The following is a 20021-nucleotide window of genomic DNA, read 5'->3' as shown; positions in this document are numbered from 1 at the left end:
GCACCATTGTAGAGTAACCATAGCAATGACCTACTATTACAGACTAAAGAATTATCATTAACAATGTTAAAGTATCAGACGGAGGCTCCGAATCCAGAGACTCAGAGGCAGTGTCTCTCTGCATAATTGAGTAATCTAGTAGGAGATTTCAACCGTTTCAAAGCTATTCGCTCTTTATTTCTACGGGAGAGTCTTTGCAATTATTATTTTTTTAATTTAAAAAATCGTTCCTTTACGAAACTATTAGTAAAATGATATAAGCTATCACAAGGCGTCAAAAACATATATTAATATCCTCATCTGTTCTGACGTTCTACATCAGTGTTATTTTTTGCCTGTCTTTAACTGAAAATACACTTGAAAACTACTGTACATTAGTAAATTGAAGCCAAAGAAGCTGTAGTAAAATAAAAACCAATCCCATAAATTAACAATTCAACCTGCATTTTGAGTTGAATTCCTCCTGCCAAAATAGGAGGCCCAGATGCTCTTTTAGTAGTCACTGCCTTGAAACATTTTTTTTAAGCTTTTCTAAAATTGGTCTCTAAAATACATGTTTAAAAAAAATTTTTAAAGCCGTTTAGGACACTCCTAAACTTGAGTATCTTTTGAATCTGATCCTTCATTACACATCCCCGCAATAATTTGGTCCCGGTGACCTCGCTGAGGCAGTCATGTCCAACAGCACAGCTTCCGGGAGAAGCAAGAAAAATCCGACTTTTTCCCTTCTCTTGGGAAGCAGAAACGTGGGTGCTCTGCGGTGGGTGCAAGAGCCGGATTCCGCGCGTAGGGGAAACCAATCCCGCGCGCGCCGAGCCTGGGTAAGTGGGTGGTTTCCTGGCGGGAGAGGGAGTGGCCCTTCCCGCCCAGCGCCTCGATTGGCCCGGAGGGGCTGAGGGGGCCGCGGGCAGCGCCTCGGGCGACCGCGGGGAAGGACGGGCCGCGGCCGCACGTCTGGCTGGGGGGACAGGGAGGTTGTTGGGGCTCAGGCCGGAGATGCGGAGTCCAGGAATCGCCGCCTGGGAGACGCGAGGTCGGTGGGCGACATCCTCCCTCCGAGCCCCGTGCGCCAGTTGAGCCCTCAGGTACAGGTGGCGTCCAGAGAGGCCGGGCGGCGGCCGGGAGACGCGCGCCCTGGTGGGGTGGGGGCTGGGCTCGAAGGCGGGGCGAGGCCGGGTGGAGGGCGCGGGCTCCGAGACGGAGAACTGGCGGCCGCGGCCTCCGCCGAGCCTCGCGGTCCCATCCCACCTGCGCCCGCACCAGGCGAGGCCACCTCGTAACCGAATCTGTGCATTTTGCAGGCACCGACCGTCACGAGCTAACTTCCTGGAAGAGCTTCCCGTCTATTTTCAAATTCTTTACCGAAGCCTCTGAGGCAAAGACCAGTTCCCTCAAGCCGGCACTGACGCGGCGCTCCCACCGAATAAAGCATGAAGAGCTGTAAGAGGAGAGCGAGCGAGACGGGGGAGGGGAAGCCGAGGAAGCACACTCGAGCATGCATCCACACGTCTCCCCACCGCTTGTGGTCGGCGAGCAGACTCCCAGCCCCTCATTAGATTGTTTTCTTCCTAGAGCACAGGGTCGTGATATATACATCTAAATAGCGTTTTGCATTATTTCTAGATGAGTGCAACTGTCAAAGCAATATGGGTTCACTGGTCGTGCTTCCTGCGGGCTGAGCTTGGGCTTCGCGCTGCCCGTCAGCGCGCAGATTAAGGCTGACAGCGCCCTGCCCGGCGCGGCCGGCGCGCCTCTAATTGCCCTGACGGTGCCCGGGCCGGCGCTGCGGGGCGAGCGGCGTCCGCGCGGTCCTATCGCCCGCAGCCGCGCGCTGCAGCTCTTCCTTCCCGGCCTTCCTTACGCCTGAATCGTGTCCATCTTTTTCCTTCTCCGAACCGAAGCAGACTTTTTATTCTAGACATCAAACTCTCACTTTAAGTAGGTTTTTTGTTTCTTGGGGTTTTTTTTGTTTGTTTGTTTGTTTTAACTAAAGGCATCTTATGCCTTTTTTTTTTTAAGGAATTTCCGTGCCCTCCCCCCAAAGTCAAATTTAAATTCTGAACATGAACTCCATAATGTACTGGGTAGTTTGGGGAGGGCAAGTTGTTCTCTCCCTCACGATCTATTTTCATTTCGAGACCAGAAGAAAAAATGCATGAAAGTTTATAAAGTACCACGTTATGGCTGAAAATCCTTGCCAATTGAATATGAGATTTTACACAAGTCTCTAATTTCAGAAGAGGTTGTTTAAACTAAAACGGAATGATGAGCAAATTTTTCAAGTATATATGTGAAATGTTTCACTTTCAATGGAATTTCCAACTTTATCATTAAGTTGACTTTTTAAATATATAATGTGCTTTGGGTGGTGTAGTCATTTAGATAGCATACTTAACTTTTGCTTTTTAAATCTTAATGTGGAAGAAGTTTGTTGTCTTTTTGTTGTTGTTGTTAATTCTAACTTGAGTGGTCTATTCTGAGCCTTCATGAAGTTAGACCTTTTTAGGGATAGAATTTTTTATTGCCATCAGGAAAATGAACCTATATGCTCTCGAGCCCTTTCCTTCTGAAAGGCCAAGTGGGGCTAAAATGATTATTTTTGTTTTCTGCTCCAACAGAAAGGCAAAGTCCTGGTATGAAAGACTTGCTCCTCTCAGTCTAATGGTATAATTTATAGTAGTCCACTTTCTCTGTAAGGTATTGTCCTACAGTTTCAGCAGTTAAGTATTTTAATCCACTAAGATCTGGCCAACACTGTGAGATATGAAGTAAAATAAGTTAAGATTTTACTGACTTTTAAATTCAAATATTAAATTTTAATTTTATCAATATTTTAATTAGTTGCAGGATTTAATTACCTAGTGAAGATTCTGTTTCTAATAGATGGGGATTTGAATTTAATATTTTTTCATCCTTTTTTAAAGTGTATGCAACAAGATGCCTGCCTTATTTGAGGACATAATAAAATGTACCCAAAATGACTTATAACTGTCTGACTCCTCAGAAAAATAACTTAAAATATCTACCTTATGGATAAAATGTTTTTATACTATGAACCTGTCGCAGCAAGTTTTAAAACTAACAATATCTGTGTTTGGTCCACAAGTGCATTAAGTAGTTCTCTTAACTTAATGATGGTAAATTAAAGTGATCTTTTTTCAGTAGTCTAATATGCATATCTTTTGATGTTATTTTAGTAGAAACAACATAAGAGGAAAAATCAAAATGTCATTTCAGCCAACTCCTTGAATGGCTTAAACTGTATAACCCTGGCAACATCAAGCATGTTGGTCTGCAACCTTTTCTAAAATTTTAGAAGTAATGGTGAACTGTGTAAAATGATGTGCCTTCCATTGAGAGGATTTGAGAATTGATGTGGATTGAACATATTTTTCAAAGTGTTATAAATTGTATGTTGTTTTCAGCATATGAAAGTGTTCACTGGAAACTAATTTTATTGCATTTTTAAATCAGCATTTGTTCAATGCTCAACTTGTGAAGCTTCTGCACCTGAATTAGAGCAAAGTAAATACACTCAGCTTATAAACCAAATCCTATTCCTTCTCTGCAGTTTCCTTACCTCTCTTTCTAAAAAACCATTACTTGTAGCTAGAGTAAATCACTGTTTAATTGCCTTTAATACTTTAAAACTGCTGGGTTGTTGGGCTTTGTTTAACTATCTATAGAGAGCTATTTGCAAACTTAAGTTGTGTAAATGTAATTTCTACTTGTGGATCTGAGCTATTGCAACCCAGAGAGAATTAGGCAAACCATCCCAGACCACCAACTGATAAGTGATAAGATTCCTTGTAATGTAGAATTTTTTAACCTGTAGATTATGGGTTTGTTGGTATCAATATAATATTATTATATTCATCTCAGTTTTCCTGGAATAACAATGATCAGTTGGTAGTAGCCCGGCCTGCTTGGATGCCTCAAGTGCTAACAGTATTTCTGTTCTGATCTCTCATTTGGATTTCTTTAGACAAAGTTTCAAGAGAGTAGAGGTTTAAAGTTAGGAAGTGGATTTTTTTTTTTCTTTAATTATACAGTGAGTTCTTAGAGCAGTGGAATGGGAAGCAAGGAGTTGTTGCTAAATCTAATCAAAATAATCCCGTTAAAACTTAAAAGCCACAAACATATTGGCTTTGGCACTTTCTAAAGGTACCTAAGTATATAGCCGTTAAAAGTTTTCATGGATATTTGAAGAGGTGGGGTGGGAAGAATCTACTTGTAATAATTGTTCTTTTCTCAAGTTTCTGCCTTATGCTTCAACTTAGAATACATTATCGTTTATACCAAAAAAAGAAAAGTAAAGCGCAGGAGTTTCCTATATAATATATATTTCTGTTTACTATTTAAAATAAAAACAACTTTCCCAACAAGCAGCGGCGTTATTATTCTTGCTCAGAAGTTCATTTAATCACATATAAAAGTTAATAAAAGCAGAAACTTTAAAAGAATGATGGGATGGCATTTATCAACATTTTAAACCTTATAGCTGCTTATTGTTACTATTATTGTTGCTCTAAGATAGTATCTTTAACTTCAGTGGAGTCACTACTTAGCTTGGAACCTTCACAAAGCTAACATTTTTTAAGACATTTGTTTTTAAAGCAAAAGTCTTTAACTACAAAGAAATTTGAACCCATTGTTAAACTATAATTTTATAAAATAGACTTTATATGGCAAACAAATGTGTTTTCCAAAAGGAGTCTAGTGAGATTAAATTGCTCCCAAATCCCCTTGTAGGTCCTTGATGTATTATATCTAATCTGAAAATATCTTGTTTACATTTATCTTACAGCTTTTCCTTCTTTAAAACCTGTAACTCCTTTGAGAGAGTATGAGTGACAAAATGTTAACTATATTATCAATGCTAATAAGTAAGATTTTTTATTCATTTTTCTCTGGATTATCTCGAATTCCAGTCCAGGCACATGTGTGTCTCCTCTTGTAATCATAGTCTGTAAACTGACAGGTTCCTTTTGGTGTCTGTAATCCTGGTTCATTTAAGAAAGATTACTATTACAGAAAGTCTAAAAATTTCTCAAAAACTTTCCCTGTGTCTCTGTAGAGAAAAATGTCTTTAAATAAATGTGAGATTTTCTCATTTTTTAAGTATGGGTGAAAAAAAAAGGGATAATGGTGGTTACTTTATGATTACTTATTAGAAGCTATAATAATATAAAATAAAAGACTCCAGGAGGCACTCCCTTTCAAAAATTGAATACTTTCCTTCCTTCCTTCCTTGTATAGTGTGACTGAGTGGGAGTCTCTTGAATTGTTCGTCTTCCTTTTATCTAATATTCTATTAATCTCCAAAAAGATCAGTTTGAGTCTGGGAAAGGGTTTTTAATCAACACTTCACAGAGCTTAAAGCTATCCTACCTAAAGCGTCAGCTTTGTTAGGCGGTTTTAGATTTAAAGCATTGCAACTGTCATGCACTGTACTAAACTAAAGAATGTACACCAAGTGGAAGATGTTGAAAAGAGGAAAATAGCACAAAGTCGATTAACGGAGATTCGAGAATAGAAGTAGCCATCAAAGCATTCCAGCGTTTATCTCAAAATCTATGTAGGGTTAAAAAAAAAAAAGCAACAATGATAGTTTTAAACCTCACTCTTAGGAGAGATGAACGTTGATTTAATTGATTCATTTGGATCGATGTTTTTAAAGTTTCACACCACTGATCTTTCATGTAGTGGTGTCTTTAGCAGTCTGTGGTCTGACATGAGCCTTCTCAGATTTCATCAGTGAGACTCTCCATGACATCTGAAATTATGCAACAGCCTATGCAGTGGCAACTTTGGAATTGGGAGACCTTGATGCCAAAGAGCATGGTTAGGCTGAAGAACTCTGTGTTAATTCTTAGCACAAAAAGGAGTGGTAATTTTAAATGAACCTCAAAGGTTAAAGTCACCAAATATTACATAGTGGGCTTTAATTGCTAGATAGGAGAAAATCATGCTGAAAGTTTGACCATTAAGTGGATATCATGCAGTGACCAGTGTTTTCCCCTTGAATGGAAAAAAGCTTGAAAATGGAAATTTGACTTAATCCATAAGACCTTCCAGGCAACTTTTCCCAGTCTTTTGCCTTGAGATTTGTGAAAAAACCTTTCACTATATTCTTTGTATTGTTGGAGTTGAGTTCTCTTTGAAACAGACATGAAACATGTTTCTAGAAGAACATCTAGAGAAGCCCTGCATCTTTTTTTCCAGATCATTCCACTTTTTCTTCCTTGGCTAATACAACGGGTAATATGGGAGACAGTCATAGGTAAAATAATGTTGAACTGTACTTTGTAGCCAGCCTGCAGTACCAATACAAAGAATCTGAAATAAAAAGACAACCAACACCCCAAGAATGATATGTCTCTTTTTAAAGTTTACAATTTGAATAATGAACTTGGATAGAAACTTGGCAGGAAAACAAACCATGGCACCATCACATCACCAACCATTTTCACTTTTCTGTCCAATTTCAGAGTGCATGTGTTTGTGAGTATTTCACTAGATCAGTGACAGCTCTTTATTTGCATAATTATATGCTCTGGTCTGAAGAGAAAACTAACCCCCAAATTTCATGGGTCACCAAACTGCAACAATCAATGTTTTATCACGTATGCTAAGCAAAATCTAAGAAGCTATATGAAGTTTCTTGGGGAGTTTTTACTCCTCAGAAAATTAAAGAGTTTTCCTCTCCTGAATAGATTTAAAATCTTTCCAAGTTCTTTGTAACTGAATTCTGTTTGAAGGCAAAACTGGAGATTAACATGTAGATCTGGATCTTAGACTCACTAGCATTACTTCAAAGTGGCTTAAGAAGAGCAGCATTTTGGGGACACTAAACTTTAAATTCTAAGTAATGTCCATCATGCTATCAGGAAAAAAAATTATTGGCCAAATTATGATTAGCCAAAAATGAAGTCCGAATTAACTATGATTGAATATAAAGTTCATTTCCTTCTTTGAAGTACTCAGGGTTTTTTTTTTTTTTAAGACCTAATTGAAAATATGTGTGTATATACACACACTCACACACATATATGTCTAGATGTGTACACACACATCTAGATATGTACATATCCATTCATGGGGGGGTACATAATGCCCTTTCCACCAGAATAGCCAACATATACAGTATGTGTATGTCTTTTCAGTGCCAGAACATAGTAAGTACTCAATATATGTTGGTCACCAGGAATGTTTGTAAACTGTTTTTTTCTTTTAAATAATTTTTTCGTGTTCAAATTCTGCAAGGCATCAAAATAAATATTTTTGAATGTGCTTCAAGTTCATTTGCATCTGTAAATTCTCTGTATGTAATGTGTATCAGTATTTAAGGTTGCCTTTATTTCATTAAAGAAAAATTGATTTAAACTATTGGTGTCTTGAGTTGATAGGCAATGTGCCAGACTTGAAATACAGTAGAACATAGAAACACATGCAGAGAGTAACTGTTTGTTATGGAGTTATTAAAAATCTTAGGAAATGTGCTTTTACCTAGGTTTTTAAGGAATACACTAGGTGCATGGTTTAACTCTACTGCATTTATGTATTTCATTTAAAAGCATATTAAAAGCAATGCATTTTGTTTAGAATGATCTGTGGGTAATAACAGTTTTTTCGAATCAGGTAATTTACTGTTATCAAGAAAAGCATTAGAAAAAAAGAAACATTGAGCTAAAAAATTTTAAGAATTGCATAGTTTGGAAGTATTTTATTCTCTATCTTGGAAAAGGATGAGAGGTCTTTAGGTCAGGCATCAGAAACTTCCTAAAATATTCTATTATTTCAAGTGAAAAAGAAACCAGCCTCTCCCAAGTTCTTAATTAAAATTGAATTACAAATGGAGACTCTTTCTCTTTTAGTGCAAAAACTTAGTCTGCTTATCAGGAACACTGTCCACAGTCACCACATCACCTTGTTACTGTCCTTCTGAAATATTCACCCAATTACACTCCTTCTGCACCACCCCATAATCTACCTCCCCAGAAATTGCTGTTTGGACTGAAGGTCTTGGATTCCTCGGGGTGAAAATTCCTCAAAACTGAACCTGTAAAAACAGATAAATAAATGCAACTTTAGCACTTTTGTCAAATAAAATGATTTGGTAAGCAAATGAGTTAATGTTGCTCTCTGACCAAGCAGTAAAGACTGAAAAATAAGTAGAACTCTTCTTGATCACCATTTAAAGAGTTATGGGTTGGGGACCTGTGTGCTTCTGAGATCTATTTGCATTTTATTTTAAATGTATAAACTCTTAAAAGGAAAATAATAGGCAATATGTATACCTAAGTACTTTTTTTTTTTCTTTCTCTATTTGACCTTTGTGGGAACCTTGTTCTGAGTTTCAGATAGGGTTCTGGGTTTTCTCCTCTGCCTGGGACACAGAAAAATCTATTATTTCCCACAGACTTCCACACATGAGATGATTGACCCTATAGCTGAAAAGGCTATGCTTTCTCTTTTTACCATTTTCATTTCTTTTTGCTCAAGTACCACCTAATCCCACTGTGTCTGAAAAAGGCATCTCTGATTCAGTTCATCTTTGTGTACCTCCAAATAATATCCCAAAAGCTTATTTTCTTTTTGTTTTCTTTTAACCATAATTACATAAATGGCTTTTGTCCAATAAATATTCCAACCTTCTCAGGATACTTAATCAGGATCAATCAACTGAAGGAATATTGATAATTTGTTGTGGTTTGGGTTTGGGGGTTTTGTGCAGTGAAGGGAGGTTGTTTGGGGGTTTTTTTGCTTTGCCTCAGTAAATTACTTAATATCATCCCTTGGAATAGCCAGGTTTAAAAATAACCCTAGCACAGAGTGTCACAGTTTGGCTTTCATACAGTTTCAAAAGAAAACCATTAAAATTGCATTGATCTCACAAATATTGATCTAGTGCTTGATATCAAATATCAAATGAGATGCTGTCAGTTGCTGCTGATGATTATGTCAGCCATTTGAATCCTTGTCCCTTTCCTTCTCCACTGTCACATAGATTCAAGTTACTGAGGCTAAGATTTTTCATGTTAACACAACTAAGGTAAATTCTTTTCCTGTTCTTCCACATTTCTGGTTTGACCAAACATAGTTAATATTCTACCTGAAATTTTATCACATAATTTTACATGTATATGTATTTATGTATGTATATATACACTGGTATACGTTTTGTTAAAAAACATATTTACACACATGTAAAAAAAAACTGTGTGTATGTATATATATATATATATATGTATATATATATATATATATTTTTTTTTCAGAAGTGTGATTCACCTGCTAGGTAAGCTATGCTTCTGTTTAGTTCTTTATCCTGATTTTGAAATAATTTCTATCTGCACCTTTTCTTCCTGGGCATTTGTCTTTTAAGAAATCAAATTTGTTTTAAGAGAATGCAGTTTTTAGAGTACCATTCTAGAACTTAAAATGAAATCAGCCATTTCAAATTCACACACACACACACACACACACACACACACACACTACAATAGGTAAATCGATCTTTTTATTCTTGCTAACAAACATATAACTGCAGCATTTGGCCAGTGAGGAGTTTAGAGAATTACCTAGATGAAATTGGACCTATGTATTTTTAATACTTTTTCAATAAACTCATGTTTTCTAACAGGCTAAGTCACGCTGTGCTTTTGTATACTATCAAACCTCGAAATAGCTAAGTGCCTTCGGACATGTTTAAAATCTCCAATCACCTTTTTTCTTTCCGCCTTCATCTTTGTATGTCAAGAATTGATGATTACATTACTTTGAAATACTGGAACACTTTAAGGAGGAAACCATCCTGTAATAACCAGTTACCGCTGCTGTCTGACTCAGCAGTGCTGACTGAGAAACAGGGTAGAATGCTCATGGAGTGCTGTTTAAATTGTACATCCATATGCATATTTTCCACATTCACGGGGAGAGAAAAATTCCCAGCCGCAGGAGTTCTCGGTTTTTCTTCCCCCTTTTACATCTAAACTCGCTTTGGGTGCAGCGAAAGGAAGCCGCGTTCTTCCCAGCACCATGGACAGCACCCAGCGCGCCCCCTTCCTTCTCCCCTCCACCAGAACCCCGAAGTTCTGGCCCTCGCTTGATTCCTCTTTCCGACCACTCCCTCACCATAGGAAACTGGCACACGAAATCTTAGGATCTGAGCCCAAAGCGACAATGGGTTTAAAAAGAGTGCAATTTGTGGGTGGTGAGTCTTGTTTGCTCCATGCCCGGTGTTAACCACAGTGCCCCAGATTTGACACACTATTTGCCTGTTCCCAGAATTTGCATCTACTGTATAAAGAAAGCAGCGCCACACTCAGTCATTATTGCGGTAGAAATCTCATACTCACAACTTTTCTTTGGTCAACTTTTACCACCACCCCTTAGTTGACCAGAGCTGTACCCGCACCGGATTAAGAGCTCTGTACTGTGAGATCAGCAATGGTGGGATGAGATCTCAGTCGCAAAAGACTTATGTCTCTTGAAGTACGTCCAGACCCACCCGGCCCTCGGCCCCATGGCTCTGCGCGTGGCTGGAGCCATCTCACCGGTCGAGTGAGCCCAGGTACTGATTAATTACTGCCCCGAAGCAGGTGGCGGTGCAGCGGGCGCCCGGGGCCAGCAGCGCGCTAAAGAGCCTGACAGCAACTTATCTGACAGCATTAAAAGGGGGGCGCGTCTGGATCGGTACCCACCACCGCCTTTCTTCCTAGTTTCAGTTCTCAACTCCAAGCTCCAAATTTCCGCGCGTCTCTCAGTTTGGCTTTCCTTTTTCCTTTTAAGCAAAGTACAATAAAAGAAGATCAATTTCGTGTGGTGTCTTTTTCATTGCATGATCTCCCTAGCAACATTTAAGTCACCACTCTTAGGACTAGTTTTTAAAGATTTCAAATTGCACCTTGCTTTACTGAAACTTGCTTCACTTGTTGAACTTTGAGTAAAATCTCTCCCCTCCCTCTGGACCCTATTCTAATCATCTACTCTCTTCAACTTTGAGGACGAAAGTATTACTAGAGCAGGTGAGGGGGCCAAAACCAAATTTCTATTAAATATCGATTGTTCAAAAACTGTTTAAAATCAGCTTAATCCAACTTCACCAGAAAGGGCCAGGAGAGTGAAAAGGGGAGAGAACTCTGCCATCTTCGGGTTTCTTTCCTGTAAAATAGCTGCAATAAACTGGTTGCAAAACTGCTTTCATGAAGTTACACAGATTACAATACTTTTCAAGATAAAATGACTCTCTATTTGGCATAGTATTACAATGAAAACTTTCCATGAATTCCTCAGTTTAGTGGCAATTTAGCTTCAAAACACTGTATTTTTGTATCCCTTAACACACAAATATTTTATTAAATATTTCATAGGTTAATAATTTAGTCTGTTTTCCCATACAGCGCTGCTTACATAAAATCTTTGCTCCCTTTTTTAATATGCAAAATCACTGCTCAGTTATCCCCGAAGATTTTTTTTTCTCATAGTTTTGGTTATCTTGTGGTCTCAAGAGTTGTTTTATCCAAATCCTAAGACAAGTCCGTGCTAGAATAGAAACAGCCAGGAGCTATTTTAACCAGCGACTGGACCCTCCTAGGAAAACAAGGGAGATACAGTGTGGCAGCTGAAGTGTACAGGGTAGCAAAGGGGACCTGTTGAATAATAGTGACTTGGAGACTCACATATTCTAAACTGGGATTCACCTCCCAATTTTGAAACTATAGCTGAAATATCTTCATAATGTTTGAATGTCTTTGGTTGGTATGTTGGGGAGGGTGGAGGGGGAGCTTATTCTATGAAACAAATTTCCATCTTGGATAAATGTATATTTCTTTCTTACCTTTCAGAGGTTCGGGAGCAAGAAAAGGGAATCAGGTGCTCAGAGAAGGATGTGGGGCTTTCCTCTGTTAGGGCAGGGGATTTGTGGAGATTTGGGTGGAATAGAGAGCATTTACTGAACTCCTGGGTGCCTAGTACTTGTTCCATCAGTCAGAGTTTGGGGGGATCTCTGTCCTTCACTGGAGATTTCCCTTATGACCTAGAGACAGGGTGGCTAAGATCTCTATTTAGTTATTCAGGAATTTCTTACTTAAAAAAAAAAAGTGTATTCTTGACATAGTTTCAGAATGACTTATTCTAAGTTAATCAGAAACTCCCAGACCTGAGTGACTATTTCAGGACCACTTTGCCAGGGAAAAAATGAGTATAAGAAAACTAATTTTTAAAAGATAAATCAATCAAAACTCTGAGTGATACTGATTAGGTCCCCTGAAAGAAGCTTCTCCAATGATGTTTGCTCACCACCTGTATGTGTTCAATGAAACTTTAAACCATTTTACAGTATAGATAACCATTTCTCCCCTTATCCAAGTTTTTCCTTTAATTCCAATTCCACTCTTCTAGAGGATTGCTTCTGTCTTATCCATTTTTTCCTCCTTCAAAGTCTTTTAAAATAAGTTTTCTGTCTCTTGCACATTTGTCAATGTCAAATATACACTGCCTATTTAAAGAAAAGTGTGTATTTCCTATGTTATAAAAGAACAGCCTTCTTTATTTGGTTTCTTAGAAATCAATAATCTCTTAAACACTTTCCAAGACCCCTTGGGGAAGGGAGAAATGTAAACAATAACTACCAAACTTCAACATGACAGTATTGGTTAAAATCTGCAGGATGATCATTCGAATGAACGTAGGTAATAGGGAACAACTTCGGACTCCCGAGATTACATAGGAAGGTACCGAAGCTGTCTGATGCCAGGCTCCATCCTCTACAACTTGTCCGCAGAGATAGCTATCTTGGAGAATCTGGACTTAATTCTAAACTTGCTTACAAGACACCTTCATAGCTGGACGGGTTTTCAAATAACTGAGCTGGGAGATGGATGGATGACCCCAGGGAGGTTGCAAAAAGACAGCTACCCCCGTTAAAAGAAACACCATGATCTCAGTCTTTTCTGACATAATTAAAAGGCTTGGGTAACACTTTTCTATTTTGTCTCATGCTGTGAAAAAAAAAATCGCCTACTCCTCTGGTGAATAAAACTTTAAGGAAGCTTTAAAATAAATTCAACAGTTTAATTTCTACTTTGTAAAGTTAGTCTGTATGTGAAGAAATAGAAAAGGCATTAGAGCAACTGAGTTACACATTAGCTATCTAGTAGTTTGACGTTACAGAAATCACCTAGTTTTCAACTTACCAAACTTTTAAAACTATGTATGTTCCCAGAAAATAATACCTGATTGAATTAAATTTGCAGGAGGTTGTAAACTCAGCTCTCAAGAAGGTAATAAAATATATGAAATCTCTCAAGTAAACGGTTGGGAGGGATTTATAAGCGTTTGAGGATCCCGTGATCCATCGGAAACACAGCTTACTCAAATTTGAATTTTCATGATCAACTTTCCACCCTGAGAAAACAAGAGCCATTTGCCTAACTTAATCTGGAACATATGTTTGCACCAGTAGCAGGTTTTTTGGTTTGTGGCTGGGGCTGATCAAGTTGTAAATTTTCCGCTTTAGGTTTTCAGCGCCTGCTAGTTTCAGCCTAACACCTAAAGAGAGACTTTGCCGGGTTCCCCACCAAAGCAGGCAAGGTTTGACAAAAGGTTTCCAAACCACCCAGCTCTGAGCGTTATTGATTTTCCTAAAGATAGAACATTTCTATACAAATTAGTTCTCTAAATCCTAAAAGTAACAAGTTAAACTCTGTTTTGTTAAAATGTTTGTAAAATATCTGTATAGGGTTTTTGTTTTTTTTGTTTTGTTTTTTTTTTTTGTTTTTTTTTCCATTTGCCTTCTTCATCAGCAACCTTTTCTTTAAGGGACACACAATGGTATGAGAGCGGTGGTGGGTACTGTGAAAGTGACATCTTCATTCAACAGAACAATATACAGGTCCTTTTGGCTCATCTTAATGTTTTCCATCAGAAACTTAGAACTCTTGGTTTTTCTGCCTCTTTGTGCTTCAACACAAAGGAGGTTTTTTTTTTAAGTGTTTTTAATATCTGAGAAGAATCACCTAGTGATTAAAATAAATATACATTAGAATTCACATATCACCCTTCACAAGGTGTATGCTATCTTTTATTACTAATATTAAAACCTATTTCCTTGTGGACATGAATTTCAGTATTTGGGCTTTAAACAAATTATAATACTTTTAAATCAATGAATGCCATACCATAATGATAAATGAGAGTAATAAGTTCCCTAAAATTAGCTTAACTTATTCTGAAATGGAAATGGGTAATAGTGATGAGAGCTGAGATGGACTCTAGCTGAGATGGTAAACCTCCAGGACTGTAAATAACCTGGACCTGCTGATTTACCTTCCTTCTGAAAATCTCAATCTGATTACTGGAGGAAAAGTTACTAAAGTGCTTTTTGAAATGCACCAGAATGAGTAATTGAGCCATAAATGTGCCCTAAATTCAGGTGCAGAGTTCCACTAAAAAGTTTATCATTGGACGGATTAAGATGGGCAGCTCCCACTTGGGCGCTGCCTTAATCACAAAGTGAACAAGGGTGACAAAAACAAGGGCAGTAATAACATTACCAGCACTGGGCTAATCAAATGCCCACAACTAGTTGAAAACAACGGTGCTAAAAAGCCGCTTTCATTCTGAAATGGAAAGTCCTGAGATACCGAGCGCCATCTAGCAAGCAAAGTTAGAATCAAAGTCAAGCACAGAGCACCGAGCGACTGGGGAATTGGGAAGTAAGGGGAGACTTCAAGATGCACGCGCTACGACTTAACCACTGGCCCCGTCTCACCTGAGCGCAGTGTTACCTGCAGGTTTCTGCTCTTTGCCCCACAGCCAGCTCAAACAGACCTAACTACTGAGGTGAGACAGACCCTTTCTGCCTCAAGCGAAGGCTAAAGGACAGCTCCTCACAGGGTTGCTTACTGTCTTTAATTAGAACAAGAGGCCTTTCCGATCCCACCACCCCCACCTCCAAAACTAGGGCAGTATCCAACTAATTCTGCACCTTGCTCTCCAGATGGGGACAAAGAGCAGTGCCTGAAAGGCTCACCTTGGGCTGACATGACTCCCAGGGCTTCAGCGCGGAGGAAAGCACATCGCTGGGAAAACCTAGCAGGATTTGAGAAGTCATTCTGAGTTTACAAGGCTGCCCAGACATCTCCTGACAGGCAATTCGAGCTATCTCTGAGTGGCATAAGACACAGATTTCCTTAACAAGCCACGGATGGTCATGGAAACTGAATGCTGCCTTCAAAATATAAATAATATAACTATTCTTCTCTAGGCAACCGGGTCTTTGATATTTCCTTTGGCTGAAGAAAAGTCAAAGGTAGCCAGGATGCTGCCAAATAGCCCTGTTAGTTTGTAGCTGGAGGGGGAAAATAGCATTTTTCCCATCTTCTAGGTTTCAATAATGTTATCTAATTATGTGAATATTCTGTAGAACTGGGCTAACAAAACACAACTTCTGAGACTGTGTAAGAAGATAGTAAGAAACAATTTGCTAGTTTCAGTATAGGCAAAAACCCCATATTTTTCTTTGAAACCAGTCAATCTGAATTCAAAAGACCAAGGGGTTCATCTCGATAACATGGATAACATGTCTGCTTTCTAAAGTACTTCTCTTTCTGGAATTTCATTTTAAGATGGGGGGGTATAAAATCTAGTATACATACATATTAACCTTAAACTGTACCTAATTTCCTACTATTGAATATTGTCTTTGTTATAACTCATTGATTCACATTGTTCTTAGAATACAGAGTTATAGCTTGAGTTTTCTATTGTTCTGTCCCCTGCCCCTACCCCTGCCCCCACTCCACACATACAAATTTTCCCAGTGAAATTTTAAAAACACACTTAAGACCCAAACAAACAAAAACCCTTAGAAATGAATATTCAAAGATTCCAGTTGAGTTTTAAATGCTACTCCAATCTCAGGTTTGCTTCTCAATGAAAACAGGCATAATAGATATGAAATAACAATTCTCTTTATTTTCAACTATGCCATTTACCTTGCAAAACAACCACACTGAGAATAAAAGAAGGGTTAGATAAGAATATACCCAATGGAAAATATTTCCATTGGTTATAGTATTTACCAAAAAAAAAAAAAAACCCACAAAAATGATAACTACCCAATAAACCTAAGCCAATAGAGGATGTCAGAACTTAACTGACAATTTACAAAACATCTAAAATATTTCTATGAAGCCCCCTTGTCTCCTTAGGTGTGAAAAACGTAGGTAAAGATCTGAGGATGGAAAGTAGATACAATTCTCACTGACTCTTTCTCCTCTTCCTCTCTGAAGTTCAGAGAAGTTCCCAGGCCAGTCTTGCCTCTGATCAGAATAAAAATTTAACTTTTTATTGGTGGTGGTGTCTGGTTAAATAGCACATTTCTCCCATCAAGATCTTCTTAAACCTGGAACCTTCTCCTAGACAGGGTACCCAGCTGTTTAATTTAACATTGATTTATTGCTTTTAAAAGTAAATTTACACACATGCCAGCAGCGCTCCGTTTTGTTTCCCCAGACTCTGAGATTTATTTTCTACTTAGCGCTTGTCTGACAAAACAATGTCCTTTAACTTTATTACACATCGATGAGGAAATCTGTCTTATTTTTGTTCAGATTTATTGCTGGGTTGCTTGTGGGGAGTTTTGTGATCCAGAAAGTCTGAGGTCCGAAAATAGAAAATTAAATAGAGTTGATCACAAAATAATAGTCAAAATCTAGAATATGGCCCAGCATATTCTGACCTGCTGGGGGGCGAGGTGGAAGGTGAAACTCCCTCAGTGAGCACGGGTACTCCAGGAGTTTAAAAACTACTTTAATGGGCAAATAGCATTTCAACGTGAAGTAGCCAGACCTGGGTGCTGTAAGATCTTGAAGTTCTTGGTTAAAATGTAGTTGGAATTAGAAGGCAAGGAGGTACATCTGCATGACCCCCAACCCACGGTCTTACCTCCGTGCAGAACTCCCAATTATCACATGTTTGTGATGACTGAGCCCAAGGGAATTAAGATGGACTTTGAAGCAGCTTTTACGGTACACTTCATCTACATTTGGGTTTTCTTTAGTTCTCATTAAAAGGGCCACTTTCTTCTTTTCATTGATATACTGTCTTTGTGTCCTTCATTTCACACTCTTTAAAAAAGTTCTCTCATCAGATCAAGTGCAAAAAAGGAGGGATGACATAATAACCATCATAAGCATGATAACAACAACAAACAACTGGTACTGTGGATTTAAATCTTTTTTTTTTTTTAAGAGTTTTCTCCTCTATGAGACATGGTTCTCCAGCAATTTTTTTTTTTTAAAGCTGGGGTTGAGAATGGAGCTAATAAAAGTGCTTCTAAGGTTAAATTATAAATACAGGCAGGCTTTAAAAATTGGGGTGTGTGTATGTGTGTGTGTGATGAGCTTTCCTCTCCCAACCTGATTTCTCACAGAGGTATCTAACACCTTAGAGGTGTTCAAATAAGAACACTTTCTTTTCTAGTAAAAAGTAGAGATGTGACAGGTTTTGTTATTGGGGTGAGGGAAAACTTTGTAAGATATTCCCTTTTCTTTCCCTCACAAACCTGTCCCCTTTAACTGAAGATCCCTGTCTGAGAGTTTGACTTCTCCATTCTGGTCAGTGAGTCCACAAAAACATGTTAAAATGTTTCAGTGATTTGTACCAAGCCGAGAAGATTTTTAAAGTTAATGGATCTCTTCTTTCTCCTGAAACACATCAAGACACGTTTGCACACTCACTTTCTACCTTTAAAAAGGAAAGGAAAAGAAAAGAAAAGAAAAAAGATCTCTGTCTTTAAAAGGGGGGAGGGGGAGTAACTCTGCGAAACCTTGAAAATTCTCCTATTCATATTAGGAGCTTCTCCCCCGCCCCCCTCCCCGTTGGCTCTTTGAAAAGGAGTCCTGTCACTCAGAAAGGAGCTATTTCTTCAACCTCCTCCCCATCCACCCACAAGCCGGCCCCCCTCAGCCTCCCAGCCTGGCCCCGGCCCTCCCCGCACACACAGTTTCTTCCAAGTGCTTTTCAAGTAAGAGCCGGAGAGAGGAGAGGTGCGGCTTCTCCAACGCGGAGCCAGACAAGTACTTCTCAACCCGGCGGAGCGCGGCCCGGCGCAGCCAGCGCGAGGCCCGCAGCGCTTTTTATGTCAAGGAGCCACCCGGCACCCTGGGTCGGCCGCCCCTCCCCGCGGGGTCAGGGACGCCGCTCTCGGGCGTGTCACGTGCCCGCGCCCCGCGCCCCACGGAGCCCTTTGTTTAGCCCCGGGCGCCCACGCGCGGCCGCCGGGGCTGGGCGGTGCCCGGCAAGGATGCCCCAGGCTGATGCGGGGCTGGCCCGGCCCGGCCTCCGCTCACGGGGACGGCCCCGAAACATCTTGGGCGGACGCCCCAAGCACTTGGCAAATCAAGATTCCAGGCACTTTGGGGAAAAAGGACCGGGGCCACCCCCCGTGTTTCAAACCAAAGGCACAAAGGGGGGTGAGGGGCCCAGGGAGGGCGCGCTCCGCACAGGGGTGTAACCACTGCGCTGACTTCCCTCCTCCTTTCCATTCCGCCTCACCAGTTTCTCCTCTTTTTTTCTCTTCTCTTACCCTCTGCCACGCTCAGAGGCTCAGTGGGTGGGAGTGTGTGTGTGTAAATGTATTTGTGTGTGTGTGCGTGTGTGCAGTTAGGTGGAAATTTCATAAGAATATGCTCAACACTTATAAACTTGCCAGGATGAGGGAGTATGCTCTCGGTAAATGCACTGGTGGGAGAGTTTAAGCGACTTATTTGGGAGGAAATAGGGGGTCAGATTTGGTCTAAGTGGAACATCTGCAAAACATTCAAGCAGCTTATTCAACAAAGAATCTAGCCATTTATTGTAGAAATAATAAAAAGCCACTAATGATTATGGTTCCCACCCCTTCCCCCAAAAGGCCAAATCCTAATGAAATAATTCAAAGGTAGGCCTCATTTCCTAATAGTGGAATTAAACAACAACAAAAAAGAGCCCAACTAAACTTTCCAGCTCTGCCTTCTTAAGGGCCTGGGAACCTTGCTGAGAAATTAGGTAAATAAAAGGCGAGTTGGAATTTCTGTTGAGCTGAGGCTGCAGTGCCCGACCTGCACATAGTTCTGCCTTGATATGCAATTAAATTACAGTAAATTCCCCTTTAAATAATAAAATTCGGAAGACTCTTCAGGATTCGAAGATGTTTGGGGTTAAGTGGCTTTTAAACCGTCAGTTTTTAAATGGTTTGTGCAATGAATACGCTACCTTTAAATCCTAAAACCATTATAAATATGCTATACATCTGGGTGCCAGTTTATCTCTCCATATTTCTTTTTAAAATGAGGAAAGCATTCATAAAAAGCTACTTGGCACACTTTATTTTAGGAAAGCAGATGTTAATTTTTTCACGTATCATTTTATGACCAAGTACATGTGTAACGTTGGAAAGCATCCAGAACGCCTCTATTATTTGCTAAATGACTGTTAGTTGAGGCATATTATCCTCAGCCTAACCATGGTATAGGTTATATCAATAAAGTAAACATCTGTGATTTTTTTTTAAAACCAGGGGATGGGGGTATAAAGAGTTACTATAAACGAGGGAGGGGAGAAAAAAAGAGTTTGGGTAGGAAGAGCACACCTGCGTTGTCGCAAATAGGATATTTATATTGTTCGGTGCAAAACAAAGTCCCTCAGTCGGGCACTCGGGGATATTTACATGGCGGGAGATAAAGTTGAAAGCCTTTCCCGGCGTGCCAAATGGGATTCTCCCTGTGGCCTTCTGCGTGGCAAGATAACAGGTACTGAGCGCTCCTGGCGGCGTCGGGCCTCCTCCCGCCGCACCCCCTCCCCCGCCAGCCAGCCCCAGGCCCAGCCGGAGTTGAGCCGGGCGCTCGGGCTCCTGGAATTCCCAGGCGCTGCGGAAATTTCAGCGGGGTTCCCAGCCTAGAAATCTGCTCAGGAAGCGTCCTCATTTGCCCTGCGTCGCTCGAGGACGCCGGCGCCCAGGATAAGCCAGTGGC

General features: G+C 39.9%; 1 protein-coding gene and 1 long non-coding RNA gene across 13 annotated transcripts in view; one reads left to right on the top strand and one right to left on the bottom strand.

The window, feature by feature from the left end:
• The window catches only part of ARB2A (ARB2 cotranscriptional regulator A), a 416372-nt gene extending 408986 nt beyond the window's left edge, over window positions 1-7386 (top strand). For all 12 annotated transcript variants that reach the window (XM_085014062.1, XM_013994989.3, XM_085014060.1 and 9 more), the window contains one exon: window positions 1302-7386. In XM_085014062.1, coding sequence (XP_084870188.1) covers window positions 1302-1444 — 143 coding nt within the window. In that variant the 3' untranslated portion in view covers window positions 1445-7386. The remainder of the gene's footprint in view (window positions 1-1301) is intronic.
• Window positions 7387-7923: 537 nt separating this feature from the next.
• On the bottom strand, window positions 7924-15165 carry LOC106509501 (uncharacterized). Its single transcript, XR_014838366.1, has 3 exons — window positions 15038-15165; window positions 10707-10786; window positions 7924-8062 (listed from the first exon to the last, which is right to left on the bottom strand). It is a non-coding gene; the product is annotated as an uncharacterized LOC106509501 (long non-coding RNA).
• Between the last annotated feature and the right edge of the window lie 4856 nt (window positions 15166-20021).

This window comes from Sus scrofa, chromosome 2 (genome assembly GCF_054392235.1).
Source record: "Sus scrofa isolate SSC_HxYL_T2T_F1_AM1 chromosome 2, Sscrofa_HxYL_maternal_Yorkshire_Landrace_v2.0, whole genome shotgun sequence".
Classification (NCBI taxonomy): domain Eukaryota; kingdom Metazoa; phylum Chordata; class Mammalia; order Artiodactyla; family Suidae; genus Sus; species Sus scrofa.
Note: the sequence above shows the minus strand (reverse complement) of the source record. Positions and strands in the feature narration are given on the sequence as shown.